This window comes from Patella vulgata, chromosome 6 (genome assembly GCF_932274485.2).
Source record: "Patella vulgata chromosome 6, xgPatVulg1.2, whole genome shotgun sequence".
Taxonomy (NCBI): domain Eukaryota; kingdom Metazoa; phylum Mollusca; class Gastropoda; family Patellidae; genus Patella; species Patella vulgata.
In genome coordinates, this window is record NC_065884.2 from 39,269,938 (window position 1) to 39,291,659 (window position 21,722).

General features: G+C 35.4%; 2 protein-coding genes across 2 annotated transcripts in view; both read right to left on the reverse strand.

Annotated features, from left to right (window-relative positions):
• Window positions 1–2,375, reverse strand: part of LOC126825405 (myosin light chain kinase, smooth muscle) — a 103,720-nt gene extending 101,345 nt beyond the window's left edge. Inside the window, exon 1 of the mRNA XM_050555070.2 lies at window positions 2,212–2,375. Within this exon, the coding sequence (XP_050411027.1) occupies window positions 2,212–2,258 (47 nt within the window). The 5' untranslated portion in view covers window positions 2,259–2,375. The remainder of the gene's footprint in view (window positions 1–2,211) is intronic.
• Window positions 2,376–14,415: 12,040 nt separating this feature from the next.
• The window catches only part of LOC126825428 (D-dopachrome decarboxylase-B), a 47,323-nt gene continuing 40,016 nt past the window's right edge, over window positions 14,416–21,722 (reverse strand). The window contains exons 2-4 of the mRNA XM_050555120.2: window positions 21,068–21,185; window positions 18,620–18,792; window positions 14,416–14,690 (exon numbers count right to left, since the gene is read on the reverse strand). Coding sequence (XP_050411077.1) covers window positions 14,642–14,690; window positions 18,620–18,792; window positions 21,068–21,175 — 330 coding nt within the window. The 5' untranslated portion in view covers window positions 21,176–21,185 and the 3' untranslated portion in view covers window positions 14,416–14,641. The remainder of the gene's footprint in view (window positions 14,691–18,619; window positions 18,793–21,067; window positions 21,186–21,722) is intronic.

Sequence of the window (21,722 nt, forward strand, 5' to 3'; positions counted from 1 at the left end):
GGGGGTTTTCGAAATGAATTCCGGTGATTATATGTGAATTCCGGTGATTGTAAATAAATTCCAGGGGTTCCGGTGAATTCCGTTGATTAGTCGGGCCCAACTGGATCGGTATCATATTATATGTATGGGATATTTGTACTAGGATTGGTCTGATGTTGCTCTCGTGCCATCTTTAAAGTAGCTAAGTCTCTAACTCAATATCATCCAAAGTCTTCGACATTGAAAACATGAATTATTTGTCAATTTAAATCAACATTGATGTTATGATCTTACCGGGAAAAGATGGGCCTCCAATATCCAATATTTAAGACAAAATAACATTTTACCATTGTTACACGAATCGTGTACCATAATGTGTTTCAGCGCTATTTGTAACAAGGGACTTAAAGAACGAGGCTAGACATATTCCACTAGTCATATCAAACGGTGACAACATATTCTTATCTGGAGAGCATGCGCAATAAATACTATCGGTGTAGACTGGAATAACCAGACGCTTGAGATTACCATTCGATTAAGTCGAACATAACTGATTTGAAATTAGAGCAAAAACGGAAACGATTGAATGCAAATCAGTTTATATACATTCATATTACATTATTTTATGCGTTGCGACCCATTTGTGTCATTTTCTAAGTCCCAACTATTAGCAATTTAGCTCCTTTAACTATTAACATTAGGTTGTTGATTGGAATAGAATTGAAAGTCGTGTTAATATGAAGTACTCTATGGCTCTGATTAATGATTTATATGGTATACCTGAGATGTCCAGAGTCCAGATGGTTCTAGTATAACAGTTTAACGCTATCTCTTGTCTAGGTATACCAGATTACAATCTAGCATCAAAAACTATACCTTGAAATATTACGATCTCGGTTTGGGTAGAAAAGAACCTAGCTACGAGAACGTAGCTAAAAACGTTGAGATATACTGTGATGTGTTTGTTTATAGCTACGATTAGATTTCTTTATTAATGCATGTGACATCTTAAAAATAAGTTAAGTTAATTTTATACTATTAGGACTAATTAAACATACCCGGTCCAATGTAGTGAAACAACTTTCGTTTATTTGCAAATATTGTCAATAAAGTTAATCAAGCGGTGGTTTTTTTGGGGGTTTTTTTCTTTATCAAAATTGAAATGGATGGTGCATTATTGGCTGATGGATACGACATATATTTCGACCCGCCTTCATGACGTAAAGACGTCAAACCTATCCCGTTTTAAAATGTCCGGAAAAGCCAGCTACTATCGCTTCAATTAAAAAGAGATTGTAGGATTATATGCTTAATTGTAATTGGATGTGACAGAAATGTAATAAATCGGCCATAACTATTTGAGAAAAACAGTTAAATAGTTAATCAGCAAACTAAACTACACGTACACTTCAAATACGTACACCAAAGAAGAGAAAATACATCTAAATTAAGTCTCTGTGACATTCAGAATATTTTTTATGGATCATTTAATAATAACAACGAAAGCCTAGGCCTTTAATTGACCTTAAAGATACTATCCAGGATGTCCCAAAATCCAAGTTTTATAATGTTTATGTAAAGACTTGTTATTATATATAAGCACACCAGAGCGTAAAAAACGCCACGAGTCATGAGATGGCTTGTACAATTGATATTATTATTACTATATCTATCTAATAAAGATGGGTGAGTGAAAGCAATAGAAACCAATGCAAACTTGAAATGGCCATAACCTTAGTTAGAATGGATCGGTTTGAATAATGTTTGGCCAAAAACTTCTGTTAACACATGCACTTTTAATGGTGTAAGGTTTAAACTCGATGTTTAACCTGTATTCCAGTATGTCTACTCATCGGCATTTATAATATAATTCAGTAGACATAGAAAAAACGAGCAGAATGGAAGCTTTGTATACTTCAGAATTATGAAGCATTATAATATTGTTCTCTCGTTTAGTTTCAAAGCAATAAAATGTATTCTGTAACAGGTTGCTTTAGAACTGTTTACAGCTATTCAGAAATGTTTTGAGCTTTCAGTTATAAAGTCGTCTGACAGTCAATATACAGCTAAGTAAAAATAGGATTCTTGATAGATATTAACCTAGTTTCTTAAGTGTCTAAACTCAATATACTAGGATTACATTAGTGCAGGCTGGCACTGCCATAACTATAACTACCATACCTCACTAAACTAAGGTGCCTGGCTGGCAGAAGCAATGAGCAGACGACTTACCTTTCATTTTTACACTTCCAATCTTGTGTTAAGAACTGACTATTCATCTTATATACCTTATAAACAAGCCAATCGCAAACTTTGGGAACAGATAAGTTCCATACATTAATTGTTCAAAATAAATAAAACTTTCACCCTATCATCATAATCTCTTCAGTTGTAAATACGGCGTCTGCTACAGGCGTAATCTGATCTGTTGCAATGAATTTTTACCATGCGCAGAAGGTGGAACTGTTAATGTTCTTCATTAATAATACACGCTACAGTAATGTAAATGTCTCGTCATTCTAATTGAAGTGAAATACATTGGTGGTACCGTTTCGTTTACACAGTAATTGGTTAATTTCCATATCGGGCACAGGGAGCCACGATGGCTCAGTGATTAAGGTCCTGGTTCACTAATCAGGAGGTCTCAGGCTCGATCCCGGTGTTGGCCGAGGGAGTTCCAGTTAGGTTTCCCCATGTCAGTATGACTTCTGACGCGACCTTCCACTACAACCGATCAGATCTTCATGTAGGCCATCGAAAGTATAAACCAGCGGCTGCCAGGCAGGATACGCCCACATTTTGCAAGAGATGGATAGAGAACAAACTAAAAACAAAAACGATTTTTTTGGTACAATCAGGGGCAATAATCCAGAAAGTTATGGTCTGAAATGCTCAAATATCAAAAGGGACCGAGATATGTTTCATCAAAATCGGATAAAAATTGTCACCTCTAGAGGGTCCATAAACTTTGTATTACATACTTATACACAATTTGCGTACAAAGAGCTGCCAATTCAACCTTCATTATGGTGGAAAAAAATAATAATAAGAAGTAGAACTAGAACTGCGAAGAAGTAATGACGGGTTTCACCGGTGCCACGTTACCCTTAAACATATGTCACTTCCGGTACCAATGAAACCATTAAACAGGTTTCCACAAAAGCATTGCACACATCAAATAAAATGGACGCAGAATCAACAAAATCCAGCAATATCAATTCATTTTATACATTTGTTACATGTAAGTGTACAGTACTTCCGGTGATAATGAAAATGTTCAATTAGTTTTATGAAATCAGAAATGGCATAAGGCATCACATGGTGAAAATTTTATGTAAATCGAATAATAATTGCCACTTTTATAGACCAAAAACCTTGAAAAGTGACTTGTAGAAAACCGTCTATTTCTCTGCAACCGTACAAGTTAGAAACCATTTTCTGGTATCTCTATGATATCATAATTTTAAAAACATTACAAATCAGACTCATTTGAATAAAATACCTGTTTTGAAGGCTAAAAATACAGTTTTTGCCAAAATGACGTTACTTCCGTTGATAATAAAAATCTTAAATTACTTGTATGAAATCGTAAATGGCATTAGGTATCACACAGTGAAAATTTTATGAAAATCGAATAATAATTGACACTTTTATGGACCCAAAACCTTAAAAAGTGACCTGTTGAAAATCGCCTTTTTCTCCGCAACTGAACAAGTTAGAAACCATTTTGTGATATCTATATGATCTCATGGGTTCATTCTATTAGTTGATTGGAATCAAATATTCAAATTTTAAACAAATAACAGATACGACTCATCTGAATAAATTATTTGTTTCAAAAGCTATAAATATAGTTTTTGCCCAAATTACGTCATTTCCGGTGATATTGAAAATGTTAAATTGGTTTGACCTAGTCACAATTGACATTACGCATCAAATGGTATCACTTTTATGAAAATCCAATAATAATTGACTCTTTTACAGGCAAAATAGCGTAAAAGTGACACTTGCAAAATTGACCATTTCTCGGCAACTGCTCATATTACAAGCTAATTTTGAGATAGATTCTCTTCGTATGAATTAATGCTACAAGTTTATGAAAGTCACAAAGATATATTTTAAAATATGAAACGCCTGAATGGGTTGTAAAAAGCTCAATTTTACACCGTTTTTCACCTTTAAATCGAAATGGCGCAATAATGAAATTGAAATTAAAAAAACTGCTTCCGACTTTTTTTGCGCCTTTACATGGCACAACTTCTTTTTTTACTTATTTTAAAAAAAATAATATTTGCTTTCGAAAAGACGTTCCTAACCGCAAAAATTATAGTTTTATTCAAAATTACGTCATTTCTGCAACTGATAGAAAGCTTTATCGGTAATAAAAAAAAGTTGAGACTTTGCACCATTGAGCATGTGAACTTTGTTTTACACAAATCGATCAATAAATAATTAACCTAGAACCCATAAACTGAATTAGCCAATAGCGGCCAAGGTGAATTATCGAGACAAAAATTTCTCATATTTTTGCTCAAGTCACATGACCTTTTAATTATGGGTAAAGCGCCATAAAAAATATTCATAAATAAAAAAGTTTTTTGTCAAAATTTAAATTTTCAAAATTTGGCGCCTAATATTTTCGAAGATTAATCGAAAATAAAAAATCTAAACAGGCTATGTCAAAATGTATCAAATGTTAAAATCCGACAATTATTGTTAATATTACGGCAATATTTCAAAAAACGACAACTTCGGTGATTTCGGACATTTCGCATTGTCACAGAAAGTTTGAAATAGCTTTAATCTCTAAGTCACACCCACTTTCCCAGTAAAACCGAAGACATCGAGTTCATCCGACAAATAGTTTCTGAGATATGCTCAAGTGGAAAAAAAAATAAGAAGAAGAAGAAGAACTAGAACTGCAAACAGTAATGACGGGTTTCACCGGTGCCACGTTACCCTTAAACATATGTCACTTCCGGTACCAATGAAACCATTAAACAGGTTTCCACAAAAGCATTGCACACATCAAATAAAATGGACGCAGAATCAACAAAATCCAGCAATATCAATTCATTTTATACATTTGTTACATGTAAGTGTACAGTACTTCCGGTGATAATGAAAATGTTCAATTAGTTTTATGAAATCAGAAATGGCATAAGGCATCACATGGTGAAAATTTTATGTAAATCGAATAATAATTGCCACTTTTATAGACCAAAAACCTTGAAAAGTGACTTGTAGAAAACCGTCTATTTCTCTGCAACCGTACAAGTTAGAAACCATTTTCTGGTATCTCTATGATAGTATGGGTTCAATCTATTTGTTGATTGGAATCAAATATCATAATTTTAAAAACATTACAAATCAGACTCATTTGAATAAAATATCTGTTTTAAAGGCTAAAAATACAGTTTTTGCCAAAATGACGTTACTTCTGTTGATAATGAAAATGTTAAATTACTTGTTTCAGGCTATGTCAAAATGTATCAAATATTACAATCCGACAATTATTGATAACATTACGGCAAAATTTCGAAAAACGACAACTTCGGACATATAATAATAACTAGAACTGCGAAGCAGTAATGACGGGTTTCATCGGTGCCACGTTACCCTTGAACTTATGTCACTTCCGGTGCACGTTATCCGTGAACTTATGTCACTTCCTGTATCAATCATAACCTGTGAGCAGGACTTCGATAACTTTCATACATCAACAAACAGAGTAAATTCACAAGCTACTAAGTCTCTGTTTAATTACAACGAAGCTACTTTATCACATTCTGCAATCAACACATCTTCCGACTGTATAGATGATGATAACAGAGTTGGGCCATTAAAACAACAATCCTTACGAGATTTTGGCGGATTTGCCTCGACCCCACAGCCTGATAAAAAGAAATAATGATGCCCGACAGTATCTTTATATTTTTGAACCAATTTCATTCACCAATATCATTCCCAGACTACTGTACCTTATTGTGTACTGGTTTTTTCTTGTTTTTCTTAATGTTTACAAATGCATGAATATATATACGTATTTAATTATATTTAAACACCCATTACAAGAGCTGAATCTGCGTATTGCAGGTCTTTTTAAGGCCTGAAATTTTATCTAAATTATTAATTAAGACATTAATTAAAACTTATCCAGACCATAATCAACTCTCGATGTCATCACTAGCCTGCGATATTTACTGGATTAGGATCCGATTTGTTGCTCAGCTTTCATTCATGATTTAATCATGAAATGGGTAATCGAATTCCATTTACATTATCTAGTTTTTAACTATTATAGTGAGAGATGCCAGCTCTTTATCTAATCGCCCATAATGTATCTCTAAGTTGATGACCAACTGGATAGTACCTCAAATCGTTTCATGCATTCGCCATTGTCCCAATTTTCCTTCATGCAATAATAAGTTTGCTTAGATTTTTAAAACAATGACAAAATCTTTCTGTAAAGTAAAGTTATGTACATGTATTTTACTTGTTGGTTCCCTATTGTCTAACTTTTACAGAGTAATATTAGCTTAGACCACTGTTTAGTTTATAATACATAGTTACATGTAATTATACATTTATATTATTATATAACTAATTATGATATAAAAAGAATCGAATGTATAAAACTACATGCCCACATTATTTATGCATTTAAAATGGGCGTATCTTTTAAAAGTTCACAATTATCTACTTAAAAGTTCCATTCAAATATTAACTAATTGGGTTATCATCTCAGTTTAAACTTTTGATTTCGTTATTTATTCCATTTAACTTACTGAAATGTAAACAGTCAATTATCTAAATAATTGTCAACTATGGGAACTCAGTCCTTACATCAAAATTGCATATCGGATTGTTAAACTGACCACCCTCTAAGTATTATCACTTTAACTTTCATCTTCATTTTTTGTCCAAATTGCCTGCTCTAGATATCATCGTACGATATTGTTATATTAACTTAACTATGACCGAAACATTCAATGTTTATGTATTATACTATTGCTTTAACTGTAAATAATTCACTGTTTTTGTCTGTATATATGTTTTATTTGTTTACTAGTTTTTTACATCATGTTCTCATGTCTCTATATCCACCAAAAACTAACCACTAAATATTTAAGATCTAACTGTTTGATGATTTCTCAGTCCCCTCGTGCAATACTGGCGCAAGTGCAACACTCATTATATTTTCATCGCTACTGTAATAGTTGACATTTACTACACAGTAAAGCACGAGGCATCTGAGAAATGGCAATGTCGAATAATATATCTAATAGTTTTATGTGAACTTGATAATTTATGTCTGCTAAGTACTGTATTAGCCTTATTAGTTCTAAGATCAGGAGCCGTTCATAAAAATCCTGGACCTTCAAATCACGATTCAAATGAAAACCTATCAGTCTATCACTTAAATGCACGTAGTATAAGACACAAACTTGAAACAATATACAACGATGTCAATGATTACCATATTTGTAGTTTCACTGAGACTCATCTGGATAACTGTGTGTTAGATTCATCTCTAAAATGGGACGGTTACCATTCTCCATACCGGAAGGATCGGACGTCGCATGGTGGCGGATTATTATTATATGTTAATAAAACCATTTATTGCAAACGGCGAGATGATCTTGAGGTTACAGGTATAGAGAGTATTTGGGTGGAATGCAAATTTCCAAACACCGTATTACTTGTTGCCTTATTTTACCGCCCGCCAAACAGCACAATTGAATTCTGGTCATTGTTCGAAAGATCCATTGAACTAGCCTATCAAACCACGCTTAAGGTTGTAATTTTAGGTGATCTAAATGATGACTTGCTAGCACCACGCTGCAAGCTACGGGATGTTTTATCTTTAAATAATCTCAGAAATGTTATTGATGAACCTACACGCGTTACTCTGACGTCATCAACCTTATTAGATGTAATTTTAGTAAATGACGAAATTCAGATTAGTTTCAGTGAAACGATTAATGTCACTCCTGACATATCCAATCATAAGGGTGTTTTTGCATTATTAGATTTTCCAGTTTCAAGTCCCAGGAATTTTAAACGGGAGATATTTGTATATAAGGATGGTAATTATAATAGGTTAAATACTCTTACCAAAGAACACGATTGGGAGAGTACCTTTGCAAATTCTGATATTTACTTAGTATGTTCAAAATTTTATGAAATTCTAAATAGCTATATTACATTGTGCATACCAAAAAAATCAATAACTATAAGACTAACTGACAAACCGTGGTTCAATACAGAAATACGTAGAGCGATAAGAATCAGAAACAGGTTACACAAAAAAGCTTTGAAAACACAACATGAATGCGATTTAAGAAAATACAAAGTTCAAAGAAATAAAGTAAATAATTTTAAAAAAAGCGTTAAAAACAAAATACAAAGAAGAAATCACAAATTTCTTGAATTCTAACGATACAAATAGCCAGAATTACTGGAATAATTTATGGAAAGTATTAGGCCAAAATGTATCAAATGATATTCCTCCACTTTTAGACCCCAATGGAAGAATTGCTCATTCAAATTTTGATAAAGCTGAATTACTTAACAACTATTTCGGATCAATTTCAAATAACACTCAGCAAGGAGAATTACCAAAATTCAATAAGCGAACAAATTGTCTACTTGATATTCCTTTAGTCGAAGAAAAGGAAATCGCAGATCTTATAAGTACACTGAAATTAAAAAAAGCCAATGGATTTGATAATATTAGTAACAAGTTACTAAAATATACCAAAACCTCAATATGTGTACCATTAAAATATATCTTTAATAAATCACTAGAATCAGGCGTTTTTCCAACAATTTGGAAAAAAGCAAATGTCTTACCTTTCTATAAAAAAGGAGACAGCTCTCTAGTTTCAAACTACCGACCTATAAGCCTATTAAGTACTTTGAGTAAATTATTAGAAAAGGTAGTTTTCAAACACCTGTTTAACTACTTTCATGAAAACAATCTCTTGTACAAATACCAATCAGGGTTTCGACCGAACTACTCTACTGTTCATCAACTTTTAGAAGTGTATCATGATATCTCATCTGCAATAGATAAGCAACTATATTCCTGCTATGTTTTTTGCGATATATCTAAAGCGTTTGACCGCATATATTTACCTGGTTTGATACACAAATTAAGTCAATATGGGGTTTCAGGCATGCTAATTACGTGGTTGTCTAGTTATGTCCAAGACCGGACTCAACGAAAATTCGTAAATGGCTCTGTGTCATCAGAAATTACTCTTCAATCAGGAGTTCCCCAGGGATCAGTTTTGGGCCCCTTTTTGTTTTTGACTTACATCAACGATGTACAATATGTACTCCATAATGTGGCTAGATTATTTGCAGACGACACGGCACTTGGGTGTAGCAAACAGTCAGTTTCAGAGATAGAACAGTCCTTAAACTACGATCTGACAAATCTCAACATTTGGGCAAATAATTGGCTTATAAACTTTAATCCAAACAAAACAAAAGCTATTTTATTTAGCTCCAAAAAAACAGAAAATTATCCGAGTCTGATATTCGATAATCAAGCACTTGAAGTGGTTAAATGTCACAAACACTTGGGCATTACCCTTTCAAATGACGCCAAATGGACCAACCATATAGAAACTATTATTTCGTCCACCTCAAAATTATTAAATATTTTGCGTAAACTAAAATTCACCTTTAATAGACAAACTCTAAATAACGCATATTTGATATTCATAAGGCCGAAATTGGAATACGCTTGTGAAGTGTGGGATGGGTGTAACGTTTCCAATACCGAAAAACTTGAAAAGGTACAGCTAGAAGCTGCCAGGATTGTCACTTGACTAACTAAAACTTGTTCTCGTGAAGCGCTTTATTTTGAAACCGGATGGAATAAATTGTCAGACAGACGTACACAAAAGCGACTAACTACATTTTTTTCAAATTAAAAATCAGAGAAACCCAGTATACTTATATAACATTCTAGAATATTATCAACAAACACCACAAAAATACAATTTAAGAAACATTAGCGAATATAGATATCCTTATTGTAGAACAACATTACACCAAACTTCGTACTTCCCCACAACAATTCGAGGTTGGGAATTATTAGAGGACCCCATAAAGCAATCAACCAACATTAAATCCTTCAAATATCTATATAAACAAAAAATTACGTTCCTTAATAAATAAAGCGCCAATCTACTACTGTAAAGGTAATAGACCTGAAAATATTATTCACACTAGAATACGGCATGGGTGTAGTTCGTTGCAAAATGATTTGTATGAAATAAACGTTGTGAATGATCCCACATGTTCTTGTGGCAAATTTATAGAAAATGCCGAACACTATTTCCTGCAATGTCACTAATATGATGTAATTCGTGCCGAACTATTAAATACATTGTCAAATTATTCTGTGATAAATATAGATATCCTATTGTGCTGCAATTCAGAATTGTCAATTGAGATGAATACAAACCTTTTCCTTGAAGTTCACAAATATATCAAACTTTCAAAACGATTTAAATAAAAGTTATTGTTAGTAGTTACATCTTAGAATAAATTATTAGCTATAGCTTTTTTGGTGGATAACATTTATTATTGTATATACTATTTCGCAATCTTGTTTGTATTAAATTTTGTCTGTCATTTGTATGTATGGAAAGGGCTTTTCTAAGTTTTTGAAACTTGTGCTCAATCCTTTTGATATTTGTCAATAAAATATGTTTAAACCAATGAAACCGTTAAACAGATTTCCACATAAGCATTGCACAAATAGACGCAGAATCAACCAAATCTAGCAATATGAATTGCATCTATACATTTGTTACCATGTGTTACATACGTCAAAAAAGTGATCCTGACAAAATTTATTACTAACTTACCGATAAGTTAGCTCACTTTCTAATGGGAAATTAAAATGGGAAAAAAATCTATAAAAGTCATCCTGACAAAATTGGTTATTTCTCTATATGTCCATTGGAATCAAATATCAAAATTGTTAAACGAATAATAAATATAACTCACTTCTAAAAAAATATTTGTTTTGAAAGCTAAAAATACAGTTTTTGGCCAAATGAGATTACTTCCGGTGATAATTAAAATGTTAAATTAGTTCTATGAAATCATAAATGGCATAAGGCATCACATGGTGAAAATTTTATGTAAATCAAATAATAATTGCCACTTTTATAGACCAAAAACCTTGAAAGGTGACTTGTAGAAAACCGTCTATTTCTCTGCAACCGTACAAGTTAGAAACCATTTTCTGGTATCTGTATGATCGTTTGGGTTCTACCTATTTGTTGATTGGACTCAAATATCATAATTTTAAAAACATTACAAATCAGACTCATTGAATAAAATATCTGTTTTGAAGGCTAAAAATACAGTTTTAGCCAAAATGACGTTACTTCCGGTGATAATGAAAATCTTAAATTACTTGTATGAAATCGTAAATGGCATTAGGTATCACACAGTGAAAATTTTATGAAAATCGAATAATAATTGACAATTTTATGGACCAAAAACCTTGAAAAGTGACCTGTTGAAAATCGCCTATTTCTCCGCAACTGAACAAGTTAGAAATCATTTTTTGACATCTATATGATCCCATGGGTTCATTCTATTAGTTGATTGGAATCAAATATCAGAATTTTATACAAATAACAAATACGACTCATCTGAATAAATTATTTGTTTCGAAAGCTATAAATATAGTTTTTGCCCAAATTACGTCATTTCCGATGACATTGAAAATGTTAAATTGGTTTGACCTAGTCACAATTGAAATTACGCATCAAATGGTATCACTTTTATGATAATCCAAAAATAATTGACTCTTTTACAGGCAAAATAGCGTAAAAAGTGACACTTGCAAAATTGACCATTTCTCGGCAACTGCTCATATTACAAACTAATTTTGAGACAGATTCTCTTTGTTTGAATCAATGCTACAAGTTTATGAAAGTCACAAAGAAATATTTTCAAATACGAAACTCCTGAATGGGTTGTAAATAGCTCAATTTTACACCGTTTTTCACCTTTAAATCGAAATGGCGCAAAAATGAAATCGAACTTGGTGCAACTTCTTACTTTTTACTTATTTTAAAAAAAATAATATTTGCTTTCGAAAAGACGTTCCTAACCGCCAAAATTGTAGTTTTGGTCAAAATTACGTCATTTCTGCTGCTGACAGAAAGCTTTATCGGTAATAAAAAAGTTGAGACTTTGCACCATTGAGCATATGAACTTTGTTTTATACAAATCGAGCAATAAATAATTAACCTAGAACCCATAAACTGAATTAGCCAATAGCGGCCAAGGTGAATTATCGACGATACAAAAAATTTGCATATTATTGCTCAAATCACACGACCCTTTAATTATAGGTTAAGCGCCATAAAAAAATATTTATAAATAAAAAAGTTTTTTGTCAAAATTTAAATTTTTAAAATTTGGCGCCTAATATCTTCGAAGATTAATCGAAAATAAAAAAATCTAAACGATCGTAGCTATTTGCCGTGTCTCAGGCTATGTCAAAATGTATCAAATGTTAAAATCCGACAATTATTGTTAATATTACGGCAATATTTCAAAAAACGACAACTTCGGTGATTTCGGACATTTCGCATTGTCACAGAAAGTTCGAAATAGCTTTAATCTCTAAGTCACACCCACTTTCCCAGTAAAACCGAAGACATCGAGTTGATCCGACAAATAGTTTCTGAGATATGCTCAAGTGGAAAAAAAAATAATAAGAAGAATAATAATCTTAACAAAACCCTAATAATAAGAATAGTGTGAAACCCTAATAATAATCCGAACAAAAACAAAAGTGTTTCATACAAGCTACGCAGTGTGAAATCCTAATTATTATTTGGAATGACGAAATTGGTAGTGAACGAAAAAGCAATCTGATTAAAATGCAGATGTATATTTCGTTTCGTGTTTTATACTTTTGATGGCCTACACTACATGAAGATCTGACCAGTTGTACTGGGAGGTCACGTCAGGAGTCATACGAGCGGCTTTTGACCCTATGACGTCAGACATTGATTAATCAATCAGCGTTTACGTTTCTAGGGGTTTACCTACAGAACTCACTGTAACGGACCGTTTTATTGGCTAATTCCTCACATCAAGCAGAACGCCTGCTATATAACAACTCTTCCAGATCCTACTTGAAGACAAGTAAAACGAAAGTTTGAACTATAAAAAACGAAACGAAATAGCATCTGGGTTTTAATCAGATTGAACAAAAAAGCTAACGAGAAAACCGAATGGTTTCTGTCCCCAAAATGACATTTTGACCCCCCCCCCCCTCCGCCCGCCCCATACAATGGAAATCTTACACACATATTTACAGATGTGCAGCGGAATTAAAAGTAATGTTTTTACCAAGCTCTAAGAAAATCATCATTTAAATGTCCAGGGGCATCATATACACTTCTTTAGAGATGGACAGTCCTAGAAATTTATGTTTTATTAATACATGTATATAACATGATCATCATTTATATCAACATAATGACATTTCCCCCAATTGTAGCACCCTGCACGTTTCAAGTCAGTAGCTTGAAGCGTATATATGGTATTAGTGTCAGTGGCTTGTGGCACGAAGTAACAGTATATTGTCGCATACATAATATATTATGTCAACGCTTGGGCGACATAATATATTGTGTTGACGCTCCAAGCGTGTTAGCATATTAGACCTGTAGACTCAGTGGAATGTACGCGTCATCAGAGCGGATCCAGGGGTTGGACCATGGGGACCGGTCCACCCCCTTAACAATAGAAAGTGTCCCTGTAAATAAAAGAGGGCATCCTTATCATAAAAAGGGCACCTGTGATGTCAGAATTTCAAAAAAGGGCACTTTTCTTTCGGATTAGGGTTAGGGTTAGGGTTAGGACACAGAAAAGAGAGAAAAAACAGAAAAGAAAAAAACAATCGAAACTTACCGATTCCATGATGGAAAATACCGCCAAAATATGTCTCCAAAGCATTCATTGGTTATCAAAGCGCCAATTAAATCTATCGTTGCAAGTTCATGCCTAGTCACCTCCATCCTAGTTCCAAGCGTTGACATAATATATTATATCGCCCAAGCGTTGACATAATATATTATGTATGCGACAATATACTGTTACTTCGTGCCACAGGCCACTGACACTAATACCATATATACGCTTCAAGCTACTGACTTGAAACGTATCGCCTGATTGTAGACATTGGACCCCCATATTTCGAAAACGCCCCTCAAACGCCTGATCAACACCCAGATTCGGAATCTACGCAAAAAACTGGTCTAGAAAAACTTGGTCTCATAAATTCACAGCTCGGGTGGCGATTCCCCCCCCCCTTTCAGCCACCGGACTTATATACGTCCACATGAAAATGTGGGCGTAAAAAAAAAACGAAACGAAATATAGATCTGTATTTTAATCAGATTAGGGAAAAGTAGACCAGGCATTTACCATTTGAACAATGTCTATGGTTTTAAATAATACATTTATTTATTCATTTAATTATCAAATATATTGATTTATTCGACAATATTCCCTCAGCAATCTACTATATAAATCATGCTTATTATCAAATATTTGTACACAAATAAATTTTAAATATAAAATAATATCGGTAGATCATCAATAATTATTGACCAAACATGTAGCGTTGTGCTGGTATATAATGTACAACCGTCCTGGAAAAAAGGAGAACATTAATTTTAGAGCGTTTTAGTACATATTATAATATAATAGGCATTCTTTCGGGAATGGGACCCACTATCCTTCTAACGATGTATACTAAATTTCTACACACAACTTAACTTTTGTGAGTTTATACCTACATGTGGATAGAACTGGTTCCACTTCTGATAGTGATAATAAGGAATCTGAATGTACGTTGGCACTGTTATGTCAACAACCGGGCCTCTGGCGCCAAAATTCCTTGACCACGCACCCCCCCCCCTCTCCGAAAGAACAGCCATTTCAAATTTGAGATAAAGATGGACAAGTGAACTGTTTGCGACCATATTGTATCTTTAACTAATTATTGGGTTCACATATATATATTGTGGCTGATTGGTATCATGTCGTGATGTCGTGGTGTCGCCCTTTATAACGCGACAACCCGACAACCCGATATCACGACATTTTAACCCGGCACTACGACAACCCGACATCATGACATTTTAACCCGACAATACGACATTTTCACCCGACACCACGACATTAAAAATGTCCCGTGTATACATTGGCGTGCACGTAAAAGATCCCTTGGCAATTGGAATTCGATATAAGAGTAGGCCGTAGCGCCGCTGTCCGGGCAAAATGTCCCTCATAACACACTGAATGGTGTAAGCCCGTCTTCATTAGCCCAGTCGGAGAAGAACTGGGCTAATGAAGACGGACACACCCTATACAGTGCACTATGAGGGAAACTTTACCCGGATAGCGGCGCTACGGTTTACTCTTATATTGAATTCCAACTGTCAGGGGGTCTTTTACGTGCACGCCCATATGTAAATGGGGTCTCGGTTTTTTGTCCCATCCGAACAACTACACGTTATCCCTTACTAGGCCCCCAGTCCTGCACCACTGTCAAAGAGAAATCACTCAGGAAATGGGATGTAATGTCCTACTTTTCTGGTAGTCACGGTGACTCAGTGAGTAAGACGTTGGCTCGCTAACATTGAGGTCTCGTGTTCGATTACTGCTTTGGTCGAGAAAGCTCATCGTGAATTTTCCGGCGTGATCCCTCCGGAGGGCCTGGTAGGGGATAACGTATAGTATTTTCGATGGAACGAAAAATCGGGGTTCCGTGACATTTCTTCATCGAAATTCAACTGTGAAGGATTCTTCGTGTGAAAATATCGTATTGTCTGGTTAAAAATGTCGTGATATCGGGTTGTCGCGTTGTCGTGGTGTCGGGTTGTCGGGTTGTCGGCTTACGAAGGGTGACACCAGGACATCACGACATGATACCAATCAGCCACCATACATATATGTATTGCAGAGAAGTCCTATCTCACGTACTTAAAAAAATATATTGAGTGGTTGACACATTAAAAAATTTGTAAACCAAAACATAGATGATTCTAGGTGAACCCGGAATATCATGTTTATCACATGTGTTGAAAAATTCCTATTACATCATTTGGCTTAGTAACCAATCATTATATTAATTACGTAATATACTAAACAGCAAAAGAAACTTGCATAAAACTTGCCAAATGTTTTTATTGTATATTTGTGAGCACATCTCCAACTTTACCTGAGCAATAAGGCTCCTTCCCAAACACAGAATTGAATCCAGGAAATGTTCTCAAAAACGCAACCTGACTTCTGAGATGGTAATGTGTTCTCCGTGATTTTCATGTAACTCATGCTGCACGCGCTGTTCACCGGGACCAGCCCTATAAAATGCACCCTCCACACCTGGTTGAATCATTCACACTACAACGTCAGCAGCATGCCACGACTAACGACAGCTCAGAGGAACCAGGTGCTTGGAAGACTCGACGCTGGTCACACTGCCCTAGCCGTTGCCAATCACTTCCAGGTCAAAGTTAGAATCATCTACAGGCTTCGGCAACGCTTTCGGGCCACCAACACCACGGATGATCTCCCCAGAACTGGTAGACCAAGGGTTACCACAAGGCTATAAGTCCGCCATGTTGTGCGACAGCACGTGCAGAATCCCTTCACACAGGCATCTAAGACAGCACGTCAGACAGTGGGAACACACGGAAGACCCATCAGTACCGATACAATGTGCCGACGTCTCACCAGAGAGAACATCCATTGCCGTAGATCTTACCGTGGACCGATCCTCACCCCTCCCCATCGACGCGAACGTCTACAGTTTGGCCAACAACGTCTACAGTTTACCTGGCGACACAGGCAATGGAGAACTGTTCTGTTCACAGATGAGAGTCGGTATTGCGTATCAACTGCAGATGGCAGGACCAGAATATGGTGTCGACGTGGCCAGCGTTATTCTGACCAATGTGTCATGGAACGAGACTCATGGGGAGGTCCAAGCATAATGGTTTGGGGTGCAATCGGCCTGAATCAGAGAGTGGGTCCTGTGGTGTTCCAAAATCTTGGCCCAGGGAAAGGAGGCGGCATCACAGCAGTGCGCTACATCGATCAAGCTCTCAGACCCAACGTCATACCACATTTCGCACGTCATCGAAACAACATTTTCTAGCATGACAACGCCCATGCGCACACCGCCAGAGTTACTTTCTACAGCAGAGCAGTGTCAACGTTATGCACTGGCCAGCCGTTAGTCCGGACTTAAACCCGATTGAACATCTTTGGGATGAAATTCAGAGGAAATTTTTCTCAGCGTGTGGTTCCAGGTGCCAATGGCGTTCATCAATCGTCTGATCCACTCCATGTACAGTCGCTGCGCTGCTGTTATTGACACTCACGGTGGACACACCAGATACTGGTTTATAGACTGTGTACGGACTCTAAACCTTCTCGTAATATCGTGGAATTGTGATGAATTAATCACTAATGTGTCAACATACTGCTCACAAAAAATTTCTTTAATCCATTTGGTAAGTCGTTTTCTAGAATGATTTGATTAAAGTGCCTCTTTGATTTTGAAATCGTACTAACGTTTTTTTTTTTTTTGTTTTTTTTTTTTGTTTTTTTTTTTTTTGCTGTTTAGTATATTTGTCCAATTAAATAATTGACAGAGCTGTCTCTAGGACACTGTCAATGTTATAAGACTAATTTGGGTCCTATAGAATTTAGACAGCCGCTTAATTCGGGAGAGACCGCCGAGGTTCAGACACCAGCTGGATGGAGTACACCCCGTTGATTTGTAGGAGAGCCGTATGATGTTGGCATCCGTCGGTAAACTCGGTCTGCAAATTGGGGGGGGGGGGGGAGACAAGTTAATTTTAAGTATTGTATCCAGAGCTTAATATAAAATATAGAACTGATACATTGTTATTCCTGGTAAGACAAACGTTTTAACTACTGAGATAGTAAGAACAAAATACACAACGAGAAAAGGAATCCCAAAGCGGTGGACACACTTGCCAAATGATTCGGCCTAATCGTTCGGCGTCGAAATTCACCTGGTGTGTCCACTGTCATTCGGCAGAATTTCTATTCGGGCAAATGATTCGCCCAAATCAATCATGTTTGATATATTCGGCCGAATTTTCACTCGGCCGAATTATATTCGCCCGGTGTGTCCGCCAATCACCACTCATCATCCATTCATATCGAGAAGTCACGTGATTGTTTGAAGACATAGAGGACGCCATGTTTAATCATGTGACGTGAAAGGTGATGCAATCGACTGGTGAATCGGGCGAAGCATTCTTCTAGTGTGTCTACCCATTAGGCCAAATAAAATTCGGCGCCGATTGATTTGGCCGAATGATTCGGATGATGTGTCCACTGCATAAGAAGAGAATTACAAATACTAGACGATCACAAGTTTATCAAAATAAGTAGCAGAAGAGAGTACGCGTCACACGTTGGATGTGGGGAGTTTTGGGCTTACTGGCTTTCCACACCTGATCAGCGACGCATAGCGCTGCATGGTACTACACTGTATCATTGTCCAGAGCATTCACACGACTATGCTCTTTGAACTTACCTATTTTCACCGAGTCTTAATTGCGTTTTAAGAAAGTCTAGTAATGGCGGTGTGTAGGTGGGATTTCTTTGTTCATCAAATACATCAATCGAATAAAGCTGCATAATACATGCTGGTGCTGTACTCTCTTTACGATACACCCGCGCCCCACTATTTATTACAACTTGCATAGCCTGAGAGAGGAAACAATAAAAAGAATATCTTAAATAAAATGTTGTGCACTGATAACTTAATTTTCAGTGTTCCCGTACACGTCATAGAAAGTAAACTCATCGATGTCTAAAGGGGAATTATATCATGACGTTCATTAAGATGGTAAGCCAGATGAAATGGGGTTTAACGTCCTACGTTTCTGCACCAACCGTGATAATTGAGTTTGGCATACACCATGCGGTGCACTATTATGCATGACTCATATGAGGGAAATTATGCCCGAATAGTGCCGTTGCGGCTACTCCTTTATCGAATTCCTACTGTTAAATGTTCTTTTACGTGCACGCCAACGTGCAACCAGCATGGGACCTATATTATTGACTCATCGGAACGAGTAGACGATGTACTATGCTTGGCTGTCCTTTCTGCACCAGGGGATGGAAACCGTGGTTACAAGATGGTAAGAGTAATCTGCCTTGTTCAAAAGTCTTTTTGATTCCCGGTATTGTTTTCTACTTTCCACCAAGTGGATTAAACATTTCTGGACAATGGGTGAGGTCAGAACAAAAAGTTAGTGCTAGTGTTAGAGTTTGTGTCATTAAAAGAGTTAGCCCCAGCCCCTTAATCTGATTACAGATTCCACTTTGGAAAATATATTAAATTTCAAAATTGAAACTCATGGTCATTTTCCATAATTGGTTTGTTGCTATCCACCGCTAAGTACATTATCAGTGGATAATTATATATTTCATGTGAGACAAGCAGTAAAACTTTATTTTTTACTTCATTTTTTTACCTCTAAACTTTAAACTGACTCACTGTTTTGACCTCAACCAAATTTATAACATTATCTTGGCTTTTGATTACTCAAGTGCAGTGAAATCAACACTAGTGTCACTCTAGTGTTTCCCTAATCTTAGAAGTTTTACTATTTTTTTTTATCATGGGCTCCAATAGAACACTGCCTCTATCCCCTAAGGGTTAACACGTCATCGAGGTCAAAAGTAAGATGTAATGTGTTATCTAAATTTCATAAAATGTTGTTATTTTGTCGTCTAATATCATTATTCAATATTAAAAGTTCTTTAATATTTATATAAAACACACAACAACGGATATGTGTTGGGGTCAATTCTTTAGAAGTAAGCCAAAAAATTATCGAAGCAGGATAAGCGGTAGCCATGTTTGAATTTGTTTCGGGTAACACCAGTGTTGTCTGGAGACACTACCTTGTAATTCTATCTACAGTTGGCATAACATTTTATTTGATGTCAAAAGTAAGGAAAATAGTTACACTAGTGTTACATTACGTCATAACTATTTAATCCAACATTTTGACCTCACCAATTGTAAACTTAATTTCCTTCAATGAACACAGGAGATGTTTTCGTAACGGAATAAACACGCTTTAAATTCCAGAAGATTGGAACCACTACTATAGAACATCAAAAAGTTCAGTCTGCGGGAAATTGCTGTAAGTTTAAAAGAAACATCTTGAAACCACAGGATTCAAAGAAACAGTCATTTTGAAACCGTCTGATAGAAAAAGAGGGAAAACAAAGAAATAAAACCGGGTTGGAAATGTGAAAGCGCTCCATATTTTGTTAATTTCTAATAAATATTTAGGCGAAACATGCAGTAACTGTTATTAAACAATAACAACCAATTTGAAACAATCTGAAAATAATATATGAAAAAAAACCAACCAACTCAAAACATTCTGTAGTAACAATCTGAGAAACATTCTATAGCAACAGCAAACATCTTAAAGGGCCTCAACCTGTAACTCAATATTATCCATAATATTCGAAAATAAAACATAAATTAGAATTCAATATTGGTCAATTTCAATCAATATTGATGTTGTTATATGGCGGTGAAAATATGGGATCCTAATATCTAATATTTAAGACACAACGGACATTTTAATATCAGTGCTTTATGGACATTATGGTTTCGAGTGCCATTTGTAATGCACAAAGAAAAACATATCCCAGTGGAAAATTTGTAAGTAATTAAAAATGGCTGATTCACAAACCGACAAAATAATGAAAAAACGTGTAGAATGGACTGTTCGCGTATTTCCCCGAACATTATTGATTATATTACTAAGAAAAATATTATAAATTGGATGTAAATCCCTTTATATATATATATATATATACACTCATATTACATTTGCATATGCTTTTCGACCCATTTTCGTCTTTTTATGGTGCCAAAAAATAGAAATTTACACCCTTTAAAATAATCTGAGAAATATTCTATATACTGATCTACAGAAATTGGACTTACAGAAAGTGGTTTGTTTAATACACTGGCAACTTTCTCTGCCAATTTGGCTTCAAAATCATTCGGTATGTCTTCGCTTTTACGATTGGTATTTACTATACACATCGGCATGATAATAGTTCTGAAGAATAAAAAAATAAAATAAATATTGTTTAGATATTGTTGCAAAAATGTCGGTAATAAAAAGATTTTCACCTTTGCATGTTCTTATCTTGATAATTGAACGGGCATATACGAACACATTTTTTTCTTAAACTTAATGATACATATAGTTATTTGATTTAACGGTTATGAATTTGCCACGAGACATTAAAATGCAGTGTCTTAAGATTACATATTTTATGATTAGTGTAAATTATAAAACGTTCATAATAATAACGAATACGCAACTACACTATACAGGCACGGCCGAGTGGGGGGGGGGGGGCTTTAGCAAGTACTCTTTTCTTCAGGTTATTGCACGCAAGTAACTATTCAGTTAGATACAGTGACGTCACTGGAAGGGACATGACTTTAATATAGAAGTGAGACTTCTAGAAGTAGAACGTAGACTTTCAGAAGAAACAAAACCCTGCTATTCACTATACTGATCCCTGGGTTAAGAGCCCCCCCCCCCCCCAATCGGAAATAAATTGTGTCCACGACAAGGCGACCTTCG